The following is a 26,785-nucleotide window of genomic DNA, read 5'->3' on the forward strand; positions in this document are numbered from 1 at the left end:
GAGGAGGATGAAGTTTCTGGATATTTTGGTCGTAAGTAATAAATCTTTATTGAAAAATTCTCATAAGGCCAGCCAAACATAATATCAGAGAACATGGGCATGAAACTGAATAGAAGAAGAAGAAAGAAAAAAAAGATTCGTCAGCCAAAATAAATAAAGGAAAAAATACTTGACGGAAAATATCATTTTTAGGGTCTGTTTGTACATTTCTACACAGTTGAGTAGTGCATTTGCATATTTAAAGTTAATACATTTCAGGGATTTGCAGTACATCAAATTATATTACAACAGAAAATTCTAAAAAAGCTTTAAAGATGGGTGATGTTTTCATGGATTTAGCTTTGTGCATACAGTATTTGGCCATAATGACAGATTTTCTTGTCTTTCTTTCATAACTACTCCCTAAATTACACCTACATGTGCACTGAGTGTTGGTACATTCTTTTGTTTAGATAATTTTCTATTTTTTCCGCCGAAATAGTTGGGAATGACCACAATAACCAGATCAGGTCTCATTCTGCAGCGAAGCGAAGCCGGAAGTGGATCGCACTGAACCATCTCGCAGCGGCTACATAGTCTTCGGTATAAGTTTTGCTACACGCACACAGATGTCAGCAGAGTTTCTCAATCTGTCACTTCGGTAGGTGGAGTACGTTTGATGAGGGAAGGAAAAACTGGACACAGCCACCATGCCTTTCTGACAACTCCCGTGAGCCGACTTCCGATGAACACTTCACCCGTTAGCGTGTTGCTCTCACCTTCCAACCGTCATACCTGTTAGCTGCTCTTTGCGTGATTTGACAACTGTGGAACAACACCCATGCGCCTGTGTCAGAAGTTACAATGCTAACCCCCGTTAGCTGCTGCTGCTGCTGCTGCTGCTTCACGTAGCTATGCTTTGACTTGAAGCTGCCATCGAAAAGAGCGGTAAATTGACTGTAACGGCTGGTTTAGTTTTTATTCTACGAAGTTAAGCGTCAGTTTGAGCAGTTTCCCCGTTGTTGCACGCGAAGCTATCAATCTGTGACAGACATGGGACTACACCCGCTGGAATTCAGTGAATGCTATCTGGACAGCCCCCTCTTCAGGGAGAAAATCAAGGCACACGAAGCAGAGCTGGACAAGACCAACAGATTTATCAAAGAGCTGTACAAAGATGGGAAGAACCTCATCAATGCAACCAAGCGTAAGTTGATTTTAAAGTTGTTTAATGGCTGTGTTCAGTCACAGGAGTCATGCACATGCCCTGGGGAGAGTATGGGGGTCTTCATGTTGGGACAGCTTCTTCCTCAGGTTGCCAATAACTATGCTTTCCATTTGGTTGTGTTATAAATGCATAAATCAGCCATCTAATGCACCAACCAATGCACCAATGGTCAAATGATATGAGGCTGTAATGATAACCAGATCAAGGCGTTGCCTCTCTTATCTGCCCTAATCCTGCTTTCTCTTTTATTTTTTGTTTTGATGACATGTATTCATATTTAAGCCTGCACCAATAGACCCTTAGTTTCCTTTTAATAACCCTCCTGCTGTATTTGCCCTCAGTCACACACCTCTACTGGGTTAAAATGATTAGATTACTATCTGTTTGAACTCTAGTCTTGTGGGCTGGGCTTGTGTGCAAGGTGCTCACAGCCAGACTTCAGCACACAGTCATCAGAAAATGGCCTGCTGTCACTGTGTGTAGTTGGAAAATCCCTAAGTCTCCCAATGCAGTGTTTTATGACTGCATTAAATCAACATGTTGTTAATCACATCCAGTTGCTGGAAGATTCGTTGCAGTTACAAAGCATCTATCCACTGTCAAAGCACTTCAGTCTAGTGTGAATGTAGTTTTGACACTTTTTTTTTTTTAAACGCATGATTGCTAATATTCTGGTATCAGTGCTGTGTTGTTGACAGATAGGCTTCAGGCTGTTCCAGCTGCTGCAGCACACTATCAGTTATTGCTTCGGACTGTCACACAGCATGTTTTTGTACTCTAAAAACCTCCAAACAGACTCAGTTCATCACTTTTGTTTTAATGCTGCGTGTTAGTCACCCATGTTTGTCTTTCATTTTGCTTTTAGGACAGCCTAAAGTCTTCAAGGTGCTGGCGAGTTTGCATAACAGTCTTAGTTAATGCTGACCTCACAGTGCCAAACTCTTGCAGCAGATTTTTATCAGCACATACATGGTTTGGAAACAGTTTCGCACTGAAGAGTTAAAATCTCCAGCAACCAGGCCTGTCACGATACCTAGTTATCGACTTAAAGAGGCCAGCAAAATATTGTCAAGGTCACGTCCATAGAGCGTGCAGTGTTGCCTCTGTGTTTACATGTACATTTGTTACCACAATAATGTCACCAACGTGATGCTGGAATAAACAACAGGGTTTTCCCATCCATCATAACACTAAGGTGCAACACTTAAGCATTTTATTTTACAGAGAAATGGTTTGAAAATGACGATAATATCACAATAATATCGTCCGCTAAAAGCTGTTATCGTCACAGCAACACTTGTAGTAAGAACAATTCTTCTGTCAGACCATCGAATTTCAGCTTGTATCCTTCATCAGGCTCCAGGCCAGGGTCCAGAACATATTTCTCTGTACCTAACACCTGAAAAACATCTAAAAAATGTGCATTGCCATGGTGAGTTCAACAATATTTCTCCACTTGAGGCATATTCATTCTGAAGTTGTGGTCGTGAAGGGATTCAGCACCTGTTTGCAACATATTTAAGTATCCAAATGAAGCAGTAGTAGTAGTATTTAAATGCCTCATGTGTCAGGGAAACTACTCCATTGTTGACACCAGGCATGATGGATCTGTGGATTCAGGCTGTCTATGCACGTCACCCCTGCTATAGATTCAGTCTTGCTCTTACAGCAGCTAACATGAGCTGCTGTAGCTCCCTCTGCGTCACACTGTCCTCCTGTACTGTAAATTACTGTCGTACTGGACTGTTGTTTGCATAGTTGTTGTACCTGTTAGCCACCGCTCTCCTCTGACCTCTCTCATCATGGTGAATATTCCCCCAAAACTTTAACTCTTTCAAATATGTAAACTTTAGATCGATTAGTTTATGTATAACTCTGAGGAAGGCAGTTGTTTTGAAGCTACATGATCATACCATGTGTTCAGTATTACCTAAATAACATACTTAAAAGCACCCTGACCTTGTCCTCATGCTTTCTTTCTACTCATGTTTCATTTACCTGCTTTGACTTACAGTCGGGAGACTACATGCCACTGTCTTGAGCCCCATTTTTTACAGCCACGTGGAGTTACCAGGGGAACTCCCACACAGCACCATGGTGAACTCTGGTATTCACTGGTGCCCACAGATAAGTTGATACTGATGCTCTGCCATGGTGGTGTAAATTGATCCGCGATATCCTGTTTCGGGGGGGCATGTCATGTCTTGTGTTTCATGCCTTAAATGACTGTGGCTAAAGTATACGTCACTTTTTTATGACAACATAGTGACGTGTATCAGATATCAGGGCTGTTAACCCTCATTAGTTCTATGATAGCCTCTTGCCTCTGAGAATATGGCAAGAAATAGGGAACCGTGGTCATACCCTTCCTCTGGGAGTAGTGCAAAGTCAGTTGAAATTTCAGGAAGGAACTGACGGTCATGTACGTATGTACTGACATTTATGAAGTGCTCTCATTTTATTTTGCTCAGCCAGTGGAGACCATTTTGGAAAATGTGACTTCTTCTAGATGTCTGTTTTTGAGATTGTTTAATCACTGTAACCATTAAGTGTTTACTCTATAGAGCAACTTAAACATTACCCACATGCCACAGGAAAATAATAAAATATTTATGCCCATGGCCTGGCTGTTTTTGATGTTGTCAGTAAAAACAATACAACACTATTTACAAAGGGTTTTTTCTCCTTTGATATTTAATTTAAGGTGAGGCTGATAAATCCAAACTGGGCTGAACTGCTGTCAACTGTTTATGTTTGAGTAACGTTCATATTGAAGGTAGAGCTGAAAGAATAAGTCAATCAGTGGAAAACTAATCTGCTTCACTGTTAATAATCGATCAAAGTAATTTTATAAGGTCCCACATTGTAAGAAGTGTTTAAATGAAGGAGGTATAGGTGCTATCAATACTGGGAAAAATCAAAACTCTCAATCCACAGAGAAATGCACACAGTCTGCATTCAGAAACTGTGCCTTAAAACGAGCCGTCAGGACTTAAGTGAAATTGTGATGTCACGACTATACAATGAAAAGTAAGAAACTGCTGCTTTAGTGTGATGTGGAAGACCCAGAATTGCTGACCAATCATAGCAGACTTGGCTTATTTATGAGGGGGGGCTTACAAAGATAGGCGCTAAAACAGAGTGATTTGGACAGAGGTTGAATACAGGTATATTCAGGCAGACAGCAGGGTTTCCCACACATTCATTTATAGAAAATCAAAATGTGGCAGCCCGCCATGATTAAAGCGTCTGCCGCCACATTTTGATTTTCTATTTTTGGAGCTGGAATTTTGATAAGGTTCGCTATTGGAATACCGCTTGGTTATTGATTGCTCTACATTCCAGTTTATAAACATGTTCTAGTAGAAACTTTAAAGTATGACCTTGAAAATGAGCATAATATGGGAGCTTGAAGGAAAAATGCCTAGGCATTTGCTGGTTCTAGCATCTCAAATGTCCTGCTTTTCTAAAGGCTCTGACACACCAAGCCAACAGTCGCTGTTAGGCAAGCGGTGTGTCCCACAACCGTTGGCCCTTATCGACCCTTGCCAGCTTTTTTTCCCCAGATGATTTAGCATGTTAAATCAGTGTTGGAGACTAGGGTTGTCATAAGTATCAATACTCTGAAAAGTATCGATACTCAAATGCTGTATCTGGATACAATACTAATTTACAAAAGTATCGATACTAACAGTGCATGCCACGGGACCGCGCGACGGGTCCGACGGACATGCGCTGTGCAGGCAGCGTCTGGCAGGCACAGAGCTCTCGCTGCAACCCAGCTTGTTGTCGTTGCTGTGCATGCATGCACACATTTCTGTTGCTGTAATATGGCCAGCGCGGCTGCAGGAGGATCAGAGCAGCCAGTTTTGGTCAAAAATGATAAAGGAAAAAGTGCTTTTTGGAAATATTTAGTGAAGTGAACACAGCACTCTGCAGACGGCAGGTACAGCCCCTCCCCTCACTAGCAGCTGAGCAGCTGGTGTTGCCAGCATCAAACTAAAATATAACTTCTAACGTTAATGTGGGAGCTAAGCAGAAAACTTTATCAGTCATGCCCGTCTGTAACATTAATAGACAATGTTAGTTTAACAGGACAACACAATTATGTGTGTCTGAAAAGTTATGTTAACTGTAAAGTCACAGATTGAAGCTGAAAAAACGTTTGGTTTCTCCCGTAACCCCTGGTTCTCTGATCACATAGCGAGGTAGAAAAAGGAGCATCCTGAGCCTAAACTACCAACTCTATTTGATCAGCAACGAAAACATGGTGCCAATTCACCAGAAGCACAGAAAATAAACAGGGCTGTAGATAAATACATTTGTATGGACAGGTCTTGTTTCTGGTTGTTATTTATTTTGGGGAGATTATTTGTTGTTATCATTGATGTTACTGTTCTGATCTTTATTTAAAAAATGACATGCCTCTTAATTTTTTGCTGCTGTATCGAAAATGGTATCGAGTATTGAATATTTTCCTGGGTATCGATATCGAGTTTGAAATTTTAGTATCGTGACAACTCTATTGGAGACAGTGGTGCCCATCAGTGAATGAAAATCACTCTGATTGGCAGTTCAGTTCAGTGCACAAGAAGAGAAACAGAAGTGAGGAAAGTAAACAAACCGCTAAAGTCAAGAGGGAGTTAGATCAAAACAAACTTGTTACATAGGGTAAGATTATTTTTCTTTAGCCATTGAGCTTTTTAGCAGAAATGTTTTGTTTGTTGTTGTTCTCTGGTGTACTGTAAATATTCTTTTTTCTTTTAACATTGGATTGGTTTGTTACGTGCCAACTAGTGTGCCAACTAGTGTTCCTGTTTCCGTTTTTGAATGACGAATACAGACTACTGCCATCCGCTGGTGTGGAGAGTTATTTGGTGTGGAGAGTTATTTGTTATGTTCATGTGCAACTTTTTGGCTGAGACACAGGTGACATGAGGTGAAGCAACAGTTGTATTACGCTGCTGCTATTTTTGGTGTAGTGTGTCTGGGCCTTTAGTGTTATATGGTAGTAAACTTGATATTTTTGAGTTTTTTGTTGTTAGTAGAAAAATAAGTCATCTTTGGCTCAAGGAACATGTGACCAAACAGTTGACAATAATAAGATAATCTAATTGTTAGCTGCAGCCTGAGTTACTTGTGTAACCCGTGTGGTCCCACATGTAGAAAACAGATGAAATCTTGCACCTTTCACATCATGATCACAATTTTCAATTTTGATTTCTATTACAAATGACTAAGTCTTGATTTTAATTGCAGGGTTTTACCCTGGTAATCAAATGCAATGTGGGCTGGCGTTGTAGGGATTAAAGTTTGTATTAATTATTTTCTATAAATAATAAGATTCTTAAACCAAATTTAATGGCTATTTCTGCAGTCTTCTGTTTTCTTGTTTTGTTATCTTCTGTTTTCAGACATTGTTTAGGCACAGTGGTGGTAGTCATGTTTATAGTAGTTATATAGTACTACAGTACATATAGTATGTTACATAATAGCTAAAGCTCAATTTTAAGTAAGTGTTAAAGTAACAGTGTTGTGTGTTTACACACTGTGGGTAGAGCTCAGTGCCATCCTTGCTCTTAGTATTGAGCCATTACTCTGATAATCTTGTCTCATGAGAATGTGACCCTGTGTTTTGTTCTCCTCGTCATAGCAATCATGCAGAATCACCCATAATTTTCTTTCCTCCTAAATCTGCCTTGTTTGTGGTTTGCAGCTCTGAAGCTCAGACAGTTGTTTTTGATGAGTGGAGTTGATTTGGGGACGCTAAGCTGTGTAATCCGCTCTGTGTATGATATTCACACCATAATATCTAACACTCAGTGGTGTCGTTAACATGGTTGATCGAGTGTTCTGTAGTAAACACTGACAGACAGTCTTGATTACAACTTATAGTAAACACAGTGGATTAAAAAGGTGTATGACAAACTGCTCTACTTTATGTTTGACCTCAGAATGATCTGCTGTTTGGACTGTCCAAAAGACAATTGATGAACTCCACATCCCATTCCCTTCTCAGCCTGTCAGTGACTGGGAGGATGTCCCATGACGGAAAGTCCTTGGTTCTGGGAGGAAACCTTGTAGTGGGGCCCCGGGCCAGAGAGCCATGACATGGAAGTGCCAACTAGAGGAGCAACATGCAGATGTGCTTCTGTTTCGGAGGGTTTCCTCCACAGGAACTGTGTCCTGTCTGTACCCTCTTAACCACCGTTCACTGTTGTCCTTAGCAGTTGTATTGGTTTCTCATTTGTGGGAGGAAATATGAACTCCCAATTCCTGAATTTCTTTCACTTTATTAGTGTCATAGTGTTTCTTGGATGTTTTGTCATTGCTGCAATCATTAGAAAAGTGAAGTTGGACAGAGTTGCTGGGGGTCAATCATTGTCACTTCCACAGCTGGACTTCCTCTGGTGAGTTGACCATTTGGCTCATAAAGCAAAATACATATTTTTTCTCTCTTCACTCTCAATTCCACAAACCCAGCCATGTGAAGGTCTTTTTTTTCTCATTGGCAGACAGGTTTAAGAGTAGCCTGCCATGGTGTGCTTTGGCTCACTGCTGCTCTCTGTAATCACATTACTGACTCTGCCAAAGAGCCACATCACAATCTTTCATTAAAATCGCATTAGCACAAGACGTGAAGTCATGTGGGAGGAACGCTTTTTTTTATCTCTTACTCCAGAGAGAATAAGACCTACTATAAAAATGATGCTTGATAGCACAACTATGCATTTTGGGCTCCTTTTTTGGTGCAAGCAAAGTGTTGAGAACTATTTGAAGCACCTTTGACTGCATGATAGCTTTTTGGATAGGAGACGCAGATGCTTGTATATCTTTCATCAGCCACTTGGTCAATATTGACAGGATAGTGCTTGGCACAGCCTCACCCTACAGACTTGTTCTGAGGATCAGGAAGTCATGAATGAAGTAATGCCTGCTCTGTGGGCAGGGAGTTGGGGGCAAGAGAGGTTGTGGGAGGGGATGGGTGGGCAGGCTCTGTTGAGGGCAAAGGTGGGAGGCGAGTGTGGAGCAGGGATTCGGACTGGAAAAGATGGGAGAGTGGAACAGGAAGGACTGTGGAAAGGCACAGTATGTAAACGCTGGCTGCTGTTTGAGGGCCTGGACCAGGCAAGCTCTGACCTAAGTGGCACATCTGATGTGACTGTAGAAATCATAACAAACATCACCGCAACAGGCGCCAATGACAATACACTGTGGTCATCTTCAGTGGCCGAACTTTGACATATACATACCTTTTCTGGTCTGTTTTGGAGAAAACTTTTGCAGCAGCAGTCAGAACATACAATGTTGAGTTTCCTGCTTTAAGACTTACAGTAAGTAGAAAGCGAGTTTAGATAATTAGGCATAATATTTATTGTAATATGGCAATAACTACTTCATCATATGAGCATGACTGTAATTAAGGAAACAGTGGGACAATGTTGGAAGAGACAGACAAGTATAAAACGTTATATAAAAGGCCAGTGTCACAGTAGCCTAAGGTTGTAAGCATAGAGGAGGCAAATTCACCTCAGGAGGATTCACAGTAAAAACAGTCTAAAACTGTACATTTTAAACCAATTGGAAAACACATGGACAGAGTGTCAAGCCAATCCTTGTTGGAAAACCTGTGTCCTATTGTCATCTCAAGCAGTTACCTATTTAAATTACAGCTGAATCAAACACTTTGGAAACTAGAATTATGTGTAAATAACAATGGAAACTATATTTTAATGTCAAATGCAAACATATTTATGATTTTCAAGGTGAAATTGTGTCTGTTCCTGAATCAATAAAGGAAATAAACTATTTTATGGGACACACATACCTTTATTGTTCATCATGCTTTAGAAACTGAGGAAGACGTAAAGTAAAAATGTCTATCAGCGTCCTGCAGTTCACATGCAGATATTAATGAGTGTCTGTTTTGTCTGTTTTGTCTGTTCAATATCTTTAAACATGGTCACAGTAAGCATTCATTGTTATATCAGAGAGCTGTGTTCTGGTCAGGGTGGAAAAAACTCTGTCACAGAATTTTACATGATGTGGGCAACACATTGTTTAACTTGCTCCTGAAACCTGTTAGTCTAGTCATCCAGTGGGCCGAATTGGACCCTTCAGCGGGATGGTTCTGGCCCACAGGCCATATGTTTGACACCCCTGAAGTAGAGCCTAACTGATTAATCCATTAGTTGTCAGCTATTAAATTAGTCGCCAACTAAATCTGATAATCAGTTAATTGGTTCAAGTAGTTTTTTAAAGAAAAAAACAAGTAAATTCTCAGATTCCAGCTTCTTAAATGTGAATATTTTCTTCACTCCTTTATGACAGTACACTAAATATATTTGGGTTGTGGACAAAACAAGACATTGGAGGATGTTTTCTTGGGCTTTTGGAAATTTTATTGCCATTTTTAGAGACCAAAAAGCGTATCAATTAATCAAGAAAATAATTGACAAATTAATCGACAACACTAAGAACCGTAGTGTTTGATGGTTGATGATTGGTTGATATAAAATATGTTGAACATAAAACATAAAATAAAAAACATAAAAACATAACATGTTGATATAAAATTGTTAAAAAGTTTAAGTTGGACGCTTATTATTAACCTTTGTACTACCATGCATGACAAAATAATCTTAACTCAACGGTGGACATTTAAAAAATCATAATTAAAACTAGGAAGTTTATCCACATATGTGATTTCTTGCTGATCTGTTGCTGTCTGGTTGTGACAGTGGTCATAGTGACAGTGGTTACAACAAAGCCACTTCTGCTTTGGACTGTGGTGCTCCATAAAAACCAGAGCCCTTTGATTCAGTCCCCTCCCCATTGTGTCATCTTTGTTTTCCTTCCCACCTCCTCTGAACAGCGGCATTACTGTTTATGTCACAATTTAGGCTTTTTTTCCCCCATGTTTTTCCTATTACAGAACAATCTGGCCCGTAACGTCAGATATATGTAAGGTGGGGTCTGCATGACTCACACGCTGAAGCCAGTAGACTGGGGTCTCTGGCTTTCTGCAGAGAAACTAGCCAAGTTTGACAGTTCCCAGGTTTGCTCTGAAATGCCTTGCTTTAAAAGGCAAAAAGCAGGAGAAGCCTTTGGCTTGGACTTGTGTGCCCTAGTGTGTGTGGTATTTCTATCCTGTGATAGTTCGTTCCTCCAGGACAGCAGCTATCATTTCAATCTGTTATGCAGACCTCTCATCTGACACTTTTGTTTATTGCTCCGCTGATTGTATCCAGTTGATCTATGCTGTTTTAACTTCAATTGACACTGCACAGGGACCCGAATGCTGCCGCTGTTTTTTCCTCCTCTCGATGTTGCCTGCTGTCGATTAACTCTGGAGCTTCATGTAACTGGATAACATTCATTCTTCATGTTTTATGTAATCACGTCCACACAGCTTGGCCTCGTATATCCTCATATTAGCTGTCCACCCTGCGCTGAGTTAAACATGCATGCAGCCTGTGTAATCAGATTGTGGATGGGTGTGATCTGTGCACCATGCTCACATATGGCTCCAATAAAGGGCTTGCAAATCTATCTATTGACATCACTGTTCTTGGAGTACACACTAATTGTCCACAGTGACCTGAGCCTTGATGCTGTCTTTGCTGGGGAAAAAAGATACTCTTAATATTCTAATAAATGCAACACTAAAATGTACATGACTCAAATTCACTGAAGATTTATCTCTGGATAATAAAAGAGGCCAACACATTTAATTGAAAGCAAAGTATGAGTTGGTGTGTACATCATAAAGAGATGCCAAAGCGCTGCAACATTCAACAACCCTATTAAATTCCTGCATTTATGATGTTCTGCAATGGGGCAGTAAAAAGAGCTCTTATCACACCTCGAAGAACGCTCGAATTGCATTGATTTTTACTGTCATCATCCCATCAGCTCTTCATTATCTTTTACAATGCAGTGACATTGGACACCGCTCTGACTTCGCGTCAGACACGATACAGTGTGGCGAGGCTTTGTTAAGGTGTGTCAAGGTTCAGTGTAATGTTGACAAAACATGTTTTTACTATGTGGGAGAGCAGCTGAACTTTCCACTCTACATTCATGTGTGTTTTGAGATCATTTGAGCGCTGCAGTTGACCAACAGCGACTCCATAAGGGTCACTGATCACCCATTAGAGAGGGTGAGAATTCAGGTTTAAGTTATGATGTGTGTTTTCAATGCTTCATTTCACAATATAACTCGTTACAGGACTCCACACACTACTGCTACCAATATCAACAACAACATGTGCTTGCTATTTATAACATAAACACCTGTTGTAGCTGAAGCTTCATTCTTTTACGGCGTGCAGGTGGAAAATATGTACAAGTGAAAAAAGTACTGCAAACAAAGCCAAACAAAGCAGAACCAAAATCACTAGAAAAGGCATGAGTAGTAGAGACGTGGTATGAGGATGAAATAAAACGATATACAACCTCTAAAATTGCTTTTCTATAAAAGGTTGAAAGCAGGGATTTAAAAAATGACAGACTCATCTTCCCCACGTTCCTCTGGCAGACTGCTTCAAAGCACAGAGAGCCGCCGACTGCAGGAACCTGGTCACTCTTAGTTTCAAGCCTGGATATGAGGGTCAGTACAAGGTCAAACAAGGACTATTGTGTTACAACAATCAAAGTAAATGTTATATTTCCAAAATGATGTCACTATGATGGGGTATAGTGATGGAAAACAGCAAGGAGCCTAGCTTTGAGTTGAATTGTAAATTGAAAGGCACCAAGGGCTGAGGAAGGAACATCCAGTCCCAACATAAAAATGATTCAGGGATGTTAGTGGTAGTGCCTTTTTTTTTTTTTAGCCTCTCGGGGGTAGTGGAACAACCTATAAACACAATATTTACATATAATTTTCAGCAGCGTGTCATGCCAAATAATGTGCCGAAAGACGCTAAGCTTAACTGGTGATACCTGTTTGTGAGAGTGTCACTACAATTGATAGGGCTGAGTATTGCTACATGATACCTTTTAAAGCAGCCAGCCACGTACAAATTCTGGACCTGGGGCCAATCGTGGCCCACGGAACAATTTAAATGTGCCCTGTTTTGTTGCTCAGAGTATTCTATATGTGGCCCACCACACAATATTTGTTCATCAAACAAGTTCACTTTGCATTATTTCTGTTTACCTCACGATGGCAGGACGTTCATGCAGTTAGTAATAGGAACTACACAGCTGTAACTATTGTGTTTTCATAAACAAACAGTAAACAAGAGAACAAATGGTTACCTGACAGCAGACATTCACTGCAAGGTAGCAGACATGGCCACAGCAAAGAAGCGTAAAGTCGTTAGCAAAGGCCGCCACTTTCAGGAGCAGTGAAAAGTTAAAAAGAAAAAGTTAGAAATACTTTCTCAGTGAAAGATGAAACGGTCATGCTTGCCTCATTTGTGGGGGATTTTGTTTTTGATGCGAGAAGCATTTGACCCCCAGGTATTTTCACATTATCTAATCTGGCCCCCATTCAAAAAAAGTTTGGACCCTCTTGAAGGTATCAACCAAAATAACCCAGTACCAAGTTGTATCAGAACGTCTCCAGTCAAATAATACCCTTGATCCTTTTTGCACTGGGGGTCTGATCCCAGACCGTCCTGACTGTCTGCAGGATCAGGAAACTTTCTGTTGCAGCCATCTCCGTAGCTGTTCTCCTCCCGGGGAACAGTCGGTTCAACTTCTGCGTGGTTAGCACAAGCTAACACAGCAGCAACAGCTAGCATCTCAGATAACTCTGTTGTAAAACCCATTAATAACCGTTAGCTGTGTGATGTTAACAGTTAGCCCTGTCACTGTGTGCGTGCAGCCAGGTGGACCTCACAACTGTCTACTACACGGAGCTCACATTCCCACAGCAGCAGCTACAACCCAAACAGTCTTTAGTGTGTAGAAGTTGCGCACACATTTAGCCAGCCAAGATGCCATCAAAACATTCAAAGTTATGGCTATGCTACACGTTACTCCATCCACATGATGGGTATCAAATTAAATACTGTATTGTTATTGGTATCACTTTTTTTAACTTGAATTGTATTGCTTTTTTGTAATTTGTTATCACAGAACAAACATAAAAACAAAAGTGGCGTGTCACTGAGGTAAATTACACATAAGGCGTTACTGTACTTATCCTAGTGGTCACCTGAAACACATGTTTGCCATGACCATCAAGAGATTTGGTGTCTCTGCGCTGGGCCATATATTCAGTTCATTTGGACCATTTTTTTGTGAATTCTGATTTTTGGAGTCTCAGTAAATGAGTCTTTCCATGTCATATATCTCCTCAACAATGTCTTTCCAGTCACTAAGAAAAGGAGGATCCTCTTTGTGCCATTTCCTGGTAATAGCCTTCATCATTGCTGCTGAAAGGATTTAGATTAATCCTTACGTTGAACAGATTCTTTTGTCAGGTTGCTTAGGTATAAGACCTCCCATGTGTTCGGTATTGCATATCCCAATATAACCTTAAGTTCAATCCGGTATTGGTTTCACTTTAAGGTTACTGGTATCATAATTTTTGAAATGGTACTCACCCCTCTCACGTTACGTATGGACATTTTACCCAATGTGGATGAAATTAAAACAATTGATTAGTGCCGCCAATAATATTATGTATCTCAAACCTTCCCCTAACCAGAATGGCATTATCAGAACCAGCTTTTGCAGTCAGCTGTGTCAGCAGGGATGAAGAGGTTTTTAGTTTGCTCGGCTAGAACATCTTGCTAGAGTGGTGAGCTTTGAAATGAGGTTCATACAGGATTTAACATGATTAAAGGTATATTTGTTTGACTATACTATTAGTGGCCTGTTTCCATGCTGATAAAGCTATGCTGTTTCATAAAAAAATGTATACTTACAACACACCTTAAAACACTCTTACCACATTGTGTGACTGTTGGACAATAAAAAACACCAGCAGTGTTGAATTATGATCACATTGCTTCCGTCAGTAGGCCCTAAGTTGTATATTCATAGATAAAGCCTGCCAGTTTGAATCTAGTAGAGGTATAAGATGCTAGATCCAATGAAAAGTATGTCTTGCCTCTATGCTGCTTACTGAGCATATCAAATTATAGAGTTTGTGATAGACCACACCAATATAGGATTGTTTGTGCTGTCTGCAGTCATTCCATGTGCTGCAAATTAAGGACTATGGTCTACACCAGAGTGACCAGAATCACCTTTTATGGACCTGCACACCCTGGTCTGGAGTTTAGCCGTCTGTCTGTGTGGCTTGGATTTCTCTTAGATTCTACTGTAACTTTAAAGAAAATTGCCATGTTCAGCATAGCAAGTGTTTGCTCCCAAAATAATGACCTGACAGGCTTATATTTGCCATACCTTTATTTTGAAAATAATGCCCGTAACCCATACTTACATACTCCCACATAGCAGTTCATCAGGTTGTGTTTACACTAGTTTGAAGTCACCTCTGTGACAGAAACATGTTAGCCAAAAAGTGAAAAGCTTTTAATGTATTCAGAGGTGTATTAGTAGAAAGAGCTCCAAATTTATTTGGTGTGGCTGACATGAGTTTATAATATAACTTTTCCACTCTAAACTATTCTAGTCTAATGAATTCTCGCAGTAAGTCACATCTGATTATAAGTTGATTTTAGTAAGGCCATCCCATAATACTCCTTCCCCCTCTGACCTCACCAAAATACTGTCTTTAAAGAGGTGCCTGGGACGGAGGACTCAACGTTCTGCTGCTATTGTTTGTCAGAGTTTCTTAATGTTGCTTGTGCAGTGGCCTGTTTTTGTTTACCATGTCTCTGAGGGAAAGACAAATGTAGACCCACTCCAGCCTTGATTAATGATCTAAAGTTAGGCCTGCTCAGTGTCTTGCAGGAGTACATGAGCCAAGAAATGAGCTATTAGCAGCCATAAACAAATTATGAATCCTTTTGTTTTGCCCACTGTCATTAGAGTATATTTGCGACATTCCTGTGGATTAAAAGCTGTATCTGATTTGTAATTTTACTCGTGACTCAGCCTGCGTTTTGTGTGCTCATTTCTTTTTGCTGTTTAAACTTTTAATTTCTTAAACACAACAATTACTTCACCCACAAGTAAAGAAAGAACATTTCCTCCAAGTGCTATATTAAGACCCACTCAAAGAACAAACAATTGTAAATACTGCAATACACAAGCTGTCCCATTGTCTGCTCTGTATCCCTTAGCTTCCTGCAGTTTGACGATTTATACAAATTGGTCAAAGGAATCAACCGCAGGTGTTTGGTCGCCCCACATTTCCTTGTGTGTTTTGGGATCGTAAAGATTTGAGACTGAGCTGAAGAGCAACCAGCAGTGGATTTCAAACTGTTTGAAATAAATTGTCGAGGCAGAAGCTATGCCCTTTGTGCCAGGCTCAGGCAGACATTGTCCAACACCTCTCACATGTTTGGGCTTTGGGCCCTGCTGTAGATTTAATCCATAGCATGTGTACACACACACACTGCTCAGAGGACCTGGAGTGTATATGTAGCAGGTTAGCCATAGATAGAAATTAAAGAGACATAGCAAACAGCTCAAATAAATGAATTTAAAACTGACTTCTTTTTAAAGGTAGGATCTGGAGGATTTTCAAAGTAAACAAAATATAGACATATACAAATGAAATCCTGCTTAATCATCACCTATAGACTTCTACTCATGTGTGGTAGTGACTCTGTTTGCAGAGCTCCTGCCCTTTAACGGTATTTTGATGCTTTTGTGAGCTCAGACCGGTTCTGGGCGGAGATTTCCCCAGCCAATGAGAGAGCGCAGGTGCCGTGCCCGAGCGTGCACCAGCGCGAACCTTGCCTGAACCTCTTCTGTGAAGCCTTCTTCCATACCTCCGGGCTCCGTACACCCAGGAGAGTTGAGTCTGATAGGAGGGGCCAAATTTGAATGTGTGTTTACAAACATTATCTGGAAAATCCTCCAGACACTACCTTTAACTATCTATGTATGTTCTTGTAATCATTCTTATTATCATGACATTTTACTTTTATCTATCGATGACTAATCGACTATAAAAAATAATCGGTGACTATTTTAGTAGTCGACTGATCGGTTTGAGTCATTCATAGAAAGTACTATAAAAGTACCCCAAAATACTCTTATTGCAGCTTCTTATGTTCAAATATTGGCAGCTTTACACTGGCGTGAGTACGAAACAAGACATTAGATGACATAATTTTGGGGTTTGGGAGAGACAGGCCGACATTTTTCAACATTTTTACACATTTATTGATAAAATGATTAGTTGACTAATTGAAGAAATAATCAACAGATTAAAATAATCGTTAGTTGCAGCCCTGTTAACCAATGACAGGGTTCCTGTGGTGCAATGGTTGTGGAAAATCTTGTTTTCCAGGCCTGAAAAAGTCATGGTATTAGTAAAGATCATTGAAAGTTTTGGAAAAGTCATGGAATTTTGTTGTGCATAATGAAATTAATTGCTACGGTAATTTTCCGGGGATAACCTTTCATACATTGTAACATAACTGCAAGTGTATTTCCTGTAAGATAGCCGTTGACATAATGTAGCTTTAATATGCCGATTAGGACACAATATATTGTTTAAGCATCAACATTGTGTTGCGCAATCGTCGCATTGCAGGAAGTGTAATGTCAAGTGAGACAAATCAACATAAACAACTTATTTGCTGCTTGATAAGAAAGGAAAACTCGCACTGTTCTCATATTCCATGACAAATATTGACCAGGCCTTCCCCTTTAAGAAAGGTTACATGTATATGTGACATAGTGCAGCGATGTTTGTTATGTAAAGTGAGACTCTGCTGCGTGTGTGTGTGTGTGTGTGTGTGTGTAGAAAAGTGCCGAAACCCATCAGGCAAGTGCCACAGACACAGTGAAGCGCGTGGTTTTGTGAAATGGAAACTTTATTATGGGTCCTTAAAAAGTCATGGAAATTTTTTGTAGTTTTGACCGTGAAAATTTGCGGGAACCCTGCAGTGAGATTCGATTATTTTAAAGAGGTTGTGAACTGCAACAATGAAAGAGCAATACTCTGTATTTAGCCTACCACTGAAGTATTTTCCTTTGTCACATAGCTTTGTTGGTCAGACATAATTAGCATTTTGAAAACATTTTGGCTCTGGAAAATAATGATGGATATTTCTCAGTATAATTAGCAGTTTTTACACCAGAAAAAAAAAGACAATTTAGAATATTTTCTGAAATGAGTCAGTCAAAATGTGAGTCAGTCAAAAATAATCATTAGTTGCAGCTCCACATTCCGGCCAGCTCTCGAGTGCTTTTGTAGCAGTTACAGATGCTTGGCAGTCACAGCTCTAGTCAGTGGTGAAGCTCAGTTGATTGTTCCCTATAGAGTCCCAACTATCTGCCAAATCTAATGACACTGCTCCTCTCAGCATACTGCTCACAGCTCCGGTCTTAAAATACCCTCGCTGCATTCTGTCATGCTTCCCGAGGGGACTACCATGGGTCAGAGATCCCACCTCGGGGAATCTCTTCACTGTTTGGAAATAGATTTGGTTTGCTGTGTTAACTGATGTGCAGGGGTGTAATGGAGGGGGGGATTTAAACTGCATTTATCCACCTCTCATATCTTAAAATTGTTTTAATGCAGATTTAATGCAGCAGCAACAAGATTATTGTTAATTGTTCTTGTGCCAGTCTCATAAGAAATTGTAAGAGCAGGATGGGTGTATGTATTTGTTATATTGCTCAGCATTTTCCTTGATTAATGAAATATTAATGCTGTTTTAGATTATTAGGGCTGGGCAGTACATTGTAATATGAGATTTACTGACATTAAGTTTGCATGTTTTATAAGTCATCAGTGCCATATATGTACATTTGCACAATGTAGTTACATATTACACCTGCAGTACAAAGGACTTTGCACTTTTAACCAAATGAGAATAGACTTTAATTAAAAAAAGCCCATACTAACCATTTTTGTCGTTGCTATAATGCTGGTTTAATGTAAGCAATGACTAACGGTAACTTTTATGAAACTAACTTTGTCATATTTGCTGAAACTGTCACTATATTCTTAAAGAAATACATGACACAGATAGACTTTGAGAAATAAAGAGTCCCTCCTGCAACCTCAAACTTCCAATCAGAGCCGAGGAGTCTCTAATGCAGCTGTCAATCATGTCAGTCACTGTTTGTGTGCAGTCAAAGTGTCAAACTCGGCAGCCCTGATCAAATATGAATCAAGATCCTGTAACTGCGTTTCCTATTTCTCGCCTCAAATGCCTGGTTTGACAGTTTGATTGGAGTTCACGGGCAGTGATTGACATGATTGACAGCTGTGTTAGAGACTCCTTGGCTTTGACAGGTTGCTTTCATTCATGTGTGGTAATGCCCTTAGAAGCGCTACAAGACAATAGAGTAGGCAGATGATCTGTCTCACTTATTGCTGTGTGAATATAGTGCCAGTTAAAGCACATACGATCCGTTTTTTTTTTTCTCTCTTCTAAGAGTTACCAACCGCAGCTTTTAAAGTGACTGACATTATCTTTCATAACCGTTTCTTCAGCTGAAAAAGCTTAACACTGTCATATATCTTGAAAACTAGAAACTGATATGATACTTTGCGTGTACTGAACAACTTGTGGGTTTACTATCAGCTTGTCTCTGTGGCTACCCAGCATTCCGGTTGCACATTGGTGTCATACTGTTTCCTCGCTCTTTATTTGTGCAAGCTATGATCGGCACACACATGATTCAGTGTTAGATGACTAAATATAGTTTGCTCTATATTTTGGCATGTGCGAACCTGTGGTACCTGCCCTCCTGGTGTGCTAGGGTTTGAGGTGCAACAGGATGTAGCAGGCTGTAGACAAACAGGATGTTTGCAAAGTGGTTAACTCTGCGTGATGCATCAAACAGATCTTCTTTTCATGATGGCTTATATTGTGTAACATTTTTCCAAATGTTTCGTCAGGACAGTTAAACTTGTAGATCTGAAAAACACACAGTATAATCATATTCAGCATTCTGCCTCCTTTTAAATGCACTTTTTTTTAATGGTTTCTATATTTGAAACTTTCTTTCAGAGCTTGGGATGGCACAGCGAAAGTTTGCACAGTGCCTGGGCGAGTTTCAGTTTGAGTACATCGGTGATGCAAAGACTGATGATGAACGATGTATTGGTAAGTGTGGGTTTGTCTCCTCACATGATGGAAACTAACCACTAATTTTGTTGCCACCACGCAGACACGCACTGTAAATGTTTGTTTATGGTTCTTTCTCCACCAGTCATTTGAGAGCAGCTTTTGGTGTGTGCACCTGTGGTGGGAACAGCTGTTAATCATCATGTTTTCAGGCTGTGCGTGCGTGCGTGCGTGCATGCGTGCGTGCGTGCGTGTGTGTGTGAGAGAGGCAGACTGATTGCATTTATTACTGTGTTTGATTTTTTTTCTTCAGATGAGTCTTTGCAAGAGTTCTCCTCATTCCTCAAGAACCTCGAAGACCAAAGAGAGCTGATGGTGAGAACAACCAGTCAGAACCTGCTTAAAACCCAGGGGAAATACCTGTGTGTCTGTGTGTCCGTGTGGTGTATTGTACTTGACTTGTTTAACTTTGTACGGTGCACCGTGTGCATTTCCAACCAGCCTACACCTTTCGCTGCCCATATTTGGTGCTTGCATCTATTAATGTCCGACTCTGTCATCCACCAGAGATCCAGACAGGCACTCATAATATAATTTTCTCCAACGTACAGTGTGGCCACAGCATCCAGCAGGCAGAGCAAACCAGCTCCCTAGTGGGTGGATACGTATTGATAGTGTTCACACAGTTCCTGCCCACGTGCCTGTCTAAGGGTCACTGCCACAGCACCTGCCTGGGAGTGGCTGTAGAGAGGATGGGATCCAATTTATTACAGCCAGGCTTTAAATACCAAGACAGATTCACATAAGCTACTACTGGCAGCAAGGTCCGCAACAATACAGCCCATTATGAGACACCACCATAAAACTAGCTTCTACATCAGGCTGCGTCATTAAAGTTGCTCATATATAAACCACAAAAGGACAGTGGTTTATAAACTGCTATTGTAATACTTGACAATAGCAGTGGTTTATAAACTGCTATTGTCAAGTATTAAAAGTGTCACTCTACTACGCACAATTATGTAATAAGACAGAGGTGATAAAGTTATGTATTTTTTTTATTGGGATTGATTTTGATTTTAGTTTTTGTTTTTATTTCAGTTTACTTTCCAGCGTGAGTGTGCTCGTTTCAGTTTATTTTTTATTGTTTAAAAATCTTTATTTTAAGTTTTGCTTTTTTAGTTTAAATATAAGTTTTAGTTTTAGTTTTTTTTTTTAAATTATTTTTACAGGGGGAATATATGTCAGGGGCAAGATTTAAGAAGTTAAAAATAGGTATTACAATACAAACAAAACACTTTGTGAAGGCAGTTGATTCAAAGTCATGTAGACATCCCTGTCTGATTGAATGAATAACTTTATTTCAAACCAAAATAAATAAAAAAAAACACAATGAAAAAACAAGATAACAGTGTCTGAAAAGGAGTAGGTAGAAGTTAAACTTACATGTCCCCACCCTTTTCTTACATTTCTTCTTTTACCCCATATATTATTTCAGCAAATTCCCAAATATGTTTACAAATAATATACAAGTATCCCCAGTCTATTTACCACCAATTAAATAAATAAGTAATAAACCCAGATTATTTACAGTCCACCAACAAGTGTTACAAAATAAACATGCTCTCCTCTAACACAGCTTTTCCTCATTTGTATATCTGCCAAAAATATATATTTTTTAAATTAATTTACACAATACACAGACTCCTCTTAGTTGTATGAAGACAGTGTTTTTTAAAATTAAATTCTGCTCTTAAATTGTAACCCACCCCCCTGTCACAAAATATTTTTTTAATGTTGCCTGGAAGTAAATTATTCATTGCTTTAAACATGATTATTGCAGTTTTAAATATGACCAGGCTCAATAAACATGCAATAATGCCTCCTCTTACTTCCTATTTTGACACATTTTTTTCTTGGATTTTTTATAATTTTTTTAAATTTTTTTTTTTTTTTTCGACAGCAGTTTACAAAGCAAAGCATAAATTATGATAAACAAAGTAATTTCTCCTGCTGTTCAAAATTTTCACAATTATTTTTATTATTTTTATTTTATTTTAGTTAGTTTTGTTGATAGACAATATTTTTTCAGTTGGTAGTTGTTGTTTTTTCTGAAGTCTAGTTCTTATCTTTATTCCTGTTAACCAAAGGGCTTTTCCCCCACATAGTTTCAGTTTTTAGTTTATTTTAAATGAACTATAATAACCTTGGTACAGAGATGATGCGCCATCTGGTCCTGTAATTTGTTTGTGACCTCTGAATATTATATAATAGATATACTTGTCAAAGTTCCTCATTTGAAGACTTATTTTAATTTAAGCAGTAGGCTTCATGGCCAGTTTTTAAAAAAAAAAATAGATTCACAATAAAAACATATTAAAAAAAAAATCCCTCTTCTTTGGACAGGGACGCATAACGTTCCGTCTGCGACTTTCTATTGAAGAGCCATTGAGTTGTAATGTCTGTCTGTAGTGTCTGAGGTTAGGGAGTGGGCCCATCATCAGTAGCTGACTGAGATGACTGTTTTAGCGCCTGGCTGAGACCATAATGGTAAACACTCAGCTTGGCTCAACGCTGCTCAGCACAGTGGGATGACATCACAGTGCAAAGTGAGGAAAAGGAGGAGGATGGGCATGCAGGCACAGACACGTCCTGCAGCCAACATAGTAGAAGCTGGAGGAATGAGGAAAAATACACTGACTTTATGAGCTCATTATTGGAAGACAGAGATACATTTAGAATAATAGTTATGTCATGTGAGTTATGTAATTTAGTACCAGCGGCCACTCTTCACTGGAGTCACTCAATACTGGAAAATGTTGTGTCATATGAAATGTCAATGGGGTTTGTCAGTGAGTTGAGCAGTAATGAAAGCCTTGTTCTGGCTTCTGTCTAGATGAGAAACATCACAGAAACCTTAATGAAACCTTTGGAGAAGTTCAGGAAAGATCATCTTGGTATAGTAAGGGTAACGTATGATACTTTATTTCCTCTCCCTACTATGTGTAGCAGCTCTTAGTTGATCTGCCTGTATGCTTAGTGCACCCTAATGATTGTTAAAAAATCCATATCTTACAGCTGACTGCTAATGGCATATGAATTGCACTACACACACTGCACATGGCTTTGATTCCATTGTCCCCAGAATAATCTAGTATCTTGTTCTCCTTATGTTTCCGCTCCTTTCACCATACCCTCTGAAGGCGGAAAGAAAGAAGTATGAGAAAGAAACAGAGAAATACTACAGCTCCCTGGAAAAGCTTCTGAACATGTCAGCAAAGAAGAAAGAGCCACAGCTACAAGAGGTATTTATCCTCGCCTGAACTTCCCAACAGATATGTGACATGCAGAGTAGCAATTTGTGATGACAGCGAAACGGATGGAAAAGGGTATTTTGCTTGTGTTGAGATTCCCTGTTTTGGGTTTTTTTTTCTGCCGTTGGTGTCGTGGGGGAAGAGCCTTTGCTGCAAAGCCTGTTGGACCATGTGAGTTTCCACTGACATGCCTCGCAGCAACAGTTTTCCTGGCTTGTTTGGAAAGGAAATGTGTGCTCACTTGTACTGTACGACCAAGGTCAAACCCGGTTGCTGCAGTTTGGGGGATGTGTTACAGTAGTGTGACATGGACATTTTAGATTGTGGAGAATTTAGCAACACTGAACAAGGTTTCTGTCTTCTTGGCTTTGCAATGCCATGTAGCCATTTAAGGCTTACCCATATGTTGTATACACCAACCAGAGAGGACACTTGAAGTTGTTGACATTATGACTGCAGGCTGTTCTGTTCTCTGCGATTCTTTTTGATACAAGGGTCTGTGGTACCAACACTGATTTCTATCAGACTTGAATAAATAGACCCACTGATTCCTTCACAGCCATAAGAGTCATGAGTCAACACTGCATCAGTTTTTTAAGCCCACTCAGTGAACAGTTGCATGTGTAATGAAAAGCAGCATGTGAGCTTAGATTTTACTCATTTCAAAGTTGACAAAATAAATGTTACTTATCAGTAGCTGACATTTAGTAGGCAAGGATGTTAGTCAGTAATCTTACTGTATTAAAAAGATATATCACGTGTCACGCTTAAAGATGCTTTAATTGTGTTACATTGCAAATGTTGGTTCACTAATGTATATATATACTGTGTTTATAGTGTTACTATAGTGTTAGTTCTAGCTGTAATTCTGGGGCACACAGTGGTTAGTGTTGTCGCCTCACAGTGAAAAGGAAACAAGTCTCCCCCGGCCGGCTGGCTGGCTGCGGCTTTTTTTCTTTATCTGTGTTTAAATTTCCCCTCTGGTTACTCTGGTTCCTTCCCACTGTCCAAAAACATGAAGGTCGCTGTTTATTAACTAGAAACTCAAGCTGCCCATAGGTTTAAGTTTAAGTGGGTCATCTGTCAATACTTGTAATCTCAGAAGAGGAATCCCTCCTCTGTTGTACTTCCTTAGGGTTTGACAGTGTAGAGAGGGTTGTATGTTGTTCGGATTTTACAGCCCTTTGAGACAAACTTGTTATTTTGGGATATATAAATTAACTTGATTTGAAAATCATCAGTTTTTGATGGAGCACTAACCAACGTCAGTATCCCCTGTGTAAGAATATGATGCCATATAAAGAAAAACCTCAAATTACACTGCATCAGAGGGATCAAAATGTTTCTGCTCTGCTTCCATGCGTCCGTCCGTCTCTATAATCATCAAGGTGTGTGTTCTCCACCTCCACAGGCAGACATCCAGGTGGAAACCATGAGGCAGCACTTTCAGGAGGAGTCACTGGACTATGTGTGCAAACTGCAGGAAATCCAAGAGAGAAAGAAGTTTGAGTGTGTGGAGCCGGTGAGTGACTCACCTCAGTGGCTTGGCAGCACTGACGTGGCATATTGGTCATATTAACAAAAGCAAAGGGCAATATAAGGTGTCACATGGGGTCAAGTGATGCATGATGTTGTTATGAGTTTCAGTTTCAGCTGTAGACTCTTTAGATTAACATCTCTGTGTCTTCCTGTGCTGTGATCTTTTTAGATGCTGGCCTTCTTTCAGACCGTCTTCACCTTTTACCACCAGGGCTTCGAGCTCGCCAAGGACTTTGACCATTATAAAAGAGCACTGCAGATCAATATTCAGAATGTAAGAAGTATTAATGTTTGATTATTTTATTTAAAATGTGGATAAGGATGATTCTTACCATGACAACATTTGTATGTATGCAATGTGTGTTCTTTTTATCCCCAGTGAGTAGAAAAGTTCTGAGCGTGAGGAACTGTATTACCTATTTTTTTTGCCTCATAAGTTATCTGAAACATATTGTAGTGTACTGTTTAACTGTAAAATGAGAAAGTTTGTGACCTGGCTGCTATTTCGGATACAGTTGATGGAAGTACCAAGCACCACCTACCGGCAGGGACAGTAGTTTATGAAACTAACTTTATTACATATTTGCTGAAATGTCACTGTGTTTTGAAAAAAATATACTAACAGATAATCTGTGAGAAAATTGGTTTACCCCTGCCCTCCTACTGTCTCTAATGGCATTCGCTAGAATCAACCGTCAGCACACCACAAACATCCAATCAGAGCAGAGCAGTCTCTAATGCAGCTGTGAGTCATGTCAGTTACTGTTAATGTGCATTCAAACTGTGAGACTAAGCAGCATTGATCAAAACTGAATCAAGATTCTGTAACTACGTTGCCTATTTCTCGCCTCGAAAGTTCTGAGAAACATATTTTAGTGTACTGTTTAGCTGTAAAATGAGAAAGTTTGTGACCCGGCCACCATGTTATAAACAGTTGACGGAAGAACCAAGCACCGCCCACTGGCTGGGGCAAACTCTCTAATTTTACAGCTAAACAGTGCACTGAAATATGTTTGTGAAAACATTTGAGGTAAGAAATAGGCGATGCAGTAACAGAATCTTGGTCTATATTTGATCAGCACTGCCTAGTTTAAACGCAGCTTGACCGCAGTGCATGAGCTGTGATTGACATGATTGACAGCTGTGTTAGAGACTTCTCGGCTCAGACTGGTTGTCTTCATTCACATGTCATAAGGCCAGTGTTACAAGGCAATAGAGTAGGCAGAGGAGAATGACTTTTTTCCCCCACAGATTATCTGTGTCATTTATTGCTGTGTGAATATAGTGAAAGTGAAAATGTCGTCAGATGCAAGTCCAGTATTTAATTGCCTTTTTGTCTTGATTAGGCCACCCACTCCTGAGCAATATCTGGCTCTGCTCCATGTTTCACTTCTTGAGCCACTTGTTAACTTCATACCACTGTCAATTTGTTTTCTTATTCTGCAGTGCCATTCATTGCAGCCTTATCTCGGTTTCATTTTTAGTTTCATTTTTACCCCCTTTAGTTAAAAGGGTTCCCAAGGGAAGCTCATAACTTTTGATTAGCAGTGACCTCTCGTTAGGAAAGCACCAGGAAGTGACTTCCTGGAATGTGTGTTTGCTTCCTCTCCCTCTCAGACAAGGAGTCGATTTGAGGGCGCGCGGTCGGAGGTGTACGAGCTGATGAAGAGGATAAGGGAGGCACCTCAAGAATACAGGCAGACCAGCCCTATCAGTTATGAAGGCTACCTCTATGTACAGGAAAAACGTAAGAGCTTTATATAATTCAAATGTGTTTTTGATATGGGGTGTCATATTGCACCCATTCATAAGGCACACTGCTGTGAGGAAACGTAGTCGAGGCAAGAATGCATGACAAGCTCTCCATAAATACTCTGTCCAGTGTCATGGTCTAAAGGGCACTTTTATGGATTTCCTTCAACTCCTGTAAAAGTGTGTAAGAGGAGTAGTTTTGCCACATATTAAAACACGACTTGAGGGTTGTTCTCTGTATCTACTGTAGGTTGTCAGTGACATTATCTAAAGGGTTGTTGGGCAGGAAAAGTATTCTCTTTCGTTTCTATTATGAACAAAACATGGAGGATAAAATGCATATTTTAAGCAGCAGCAGCAGCAGCAGTGATGCAATGTGATGCACCTGTGAAATGTTGCTGAGCTGACACATATAGTCAATGCAGACATCCTCTCTATACTATGACACTATATTGAACATATGTGTCATGCCCTTGTTTCTGCAGGGCCACCTCCCTTTGGTTCAAGCTGGGTCAAGCGCTACTGCACATTTGTCAAAGAGCAGAAAATCCTACACATGGTGACCTTCGACCACAGATCTGGTGGCAAGCAGGTGAGTAGTCATAGACCACATAGAATTGGGTTATTAAATGCCATGCCGTTTTTCTCTACCACTTTCACTGTGCAGTCTTTCACCTTTCAAAGTTTTGTTGTTGTTTTGTTTTCAGGGTGAAATGGAGTCTGTCACGCTCAAATCCTGCCTCCGCAAAACGACAGACATGTTGGACAGGAGGTTCTGCCTAGAGCTCGACATAACAGATCGGTACATCTTCACCTTACTCACGCTGTAATGATATTGTGTTTGTCGT

General features: G+C 40.0%; 1 protein-coding gene across 4 annotated transcripts in view; it reads left to right on the forward strand.

Annotated features, from left to right (window-relative positions):
• The first annotated feature begins 579 nt into the window (after nucleotides 1–579).
• The window catches only part of arhgap10 (Rho GTPase activating protein 10), a 60,502-nt gene continuing 34,296 nt past the window's right edge, over nucleotides 580–26,785 (forward strand). For all 4 annotated transcript variants that reach the window (XM_049571231.1, XM_049571230.1, XM_049571229.1 and 1 more), the window contains exons 1-10: nucleotides 580–1,186; nucleotides 19,276–19,371; nucleotides 19,646–19,707; nucleotides 22,229–22,300; nucleotides 22,536–22,637; nucleotides 24,058–24,168; nucleotides 24,355–24,459; nucleotides 25,803–25,932; nucleotides 26,423–26,529; nucleotides 26,645–26,739. In XM_049571231.1, the coding sequence (XP_049427188.1) occupies nucleotides 1,033–1,186; nucleotides 19,276–19,371; nucleotides 19,646–19,707; nucleotides 22,229–22,300; nucleotides 22,536–22,637; nucleotides 24,058–24,168; nucleotides 24,355–24,459; nucleotides 25,803–25,932; nucleotides 26,423–26,529; nucleotides 26,645–26,739 (1,034 nt within the window). In that variant the 5' untranslated portion in view covers nucleotides 580–1,032. The remainder of the gene's footprint in view (nucleotides 1,187–19,275; nucleotides 19,372–19,645; nucleotides 19,708–22,228; nucleotides 22,301–22,535; nucleotides 22,638–24,057; nucleotides 24,169–24,354; nucleotides 24,460–25,802; nucleotides 25,933–26,422; nucleotides 26,530–26,644; nucleotides 26,740–26,785) is intronic.

Source organism: Epinephelus fuscoguttatus, linkage group LG3, assembly GCF_011397635.1.
Source record: "Epinephelus fuscoguttatus linkage group LG3, E.fuscoguttatus.final_Chr_v1".
Taxonomy (NCBI): domain Eukaryota; kingdom Metazoa; phylum Chordata; class Actinopteri; order Perciformes; family Serranidae; genus Epinephelus; species Epinephelus fuscoguttatus.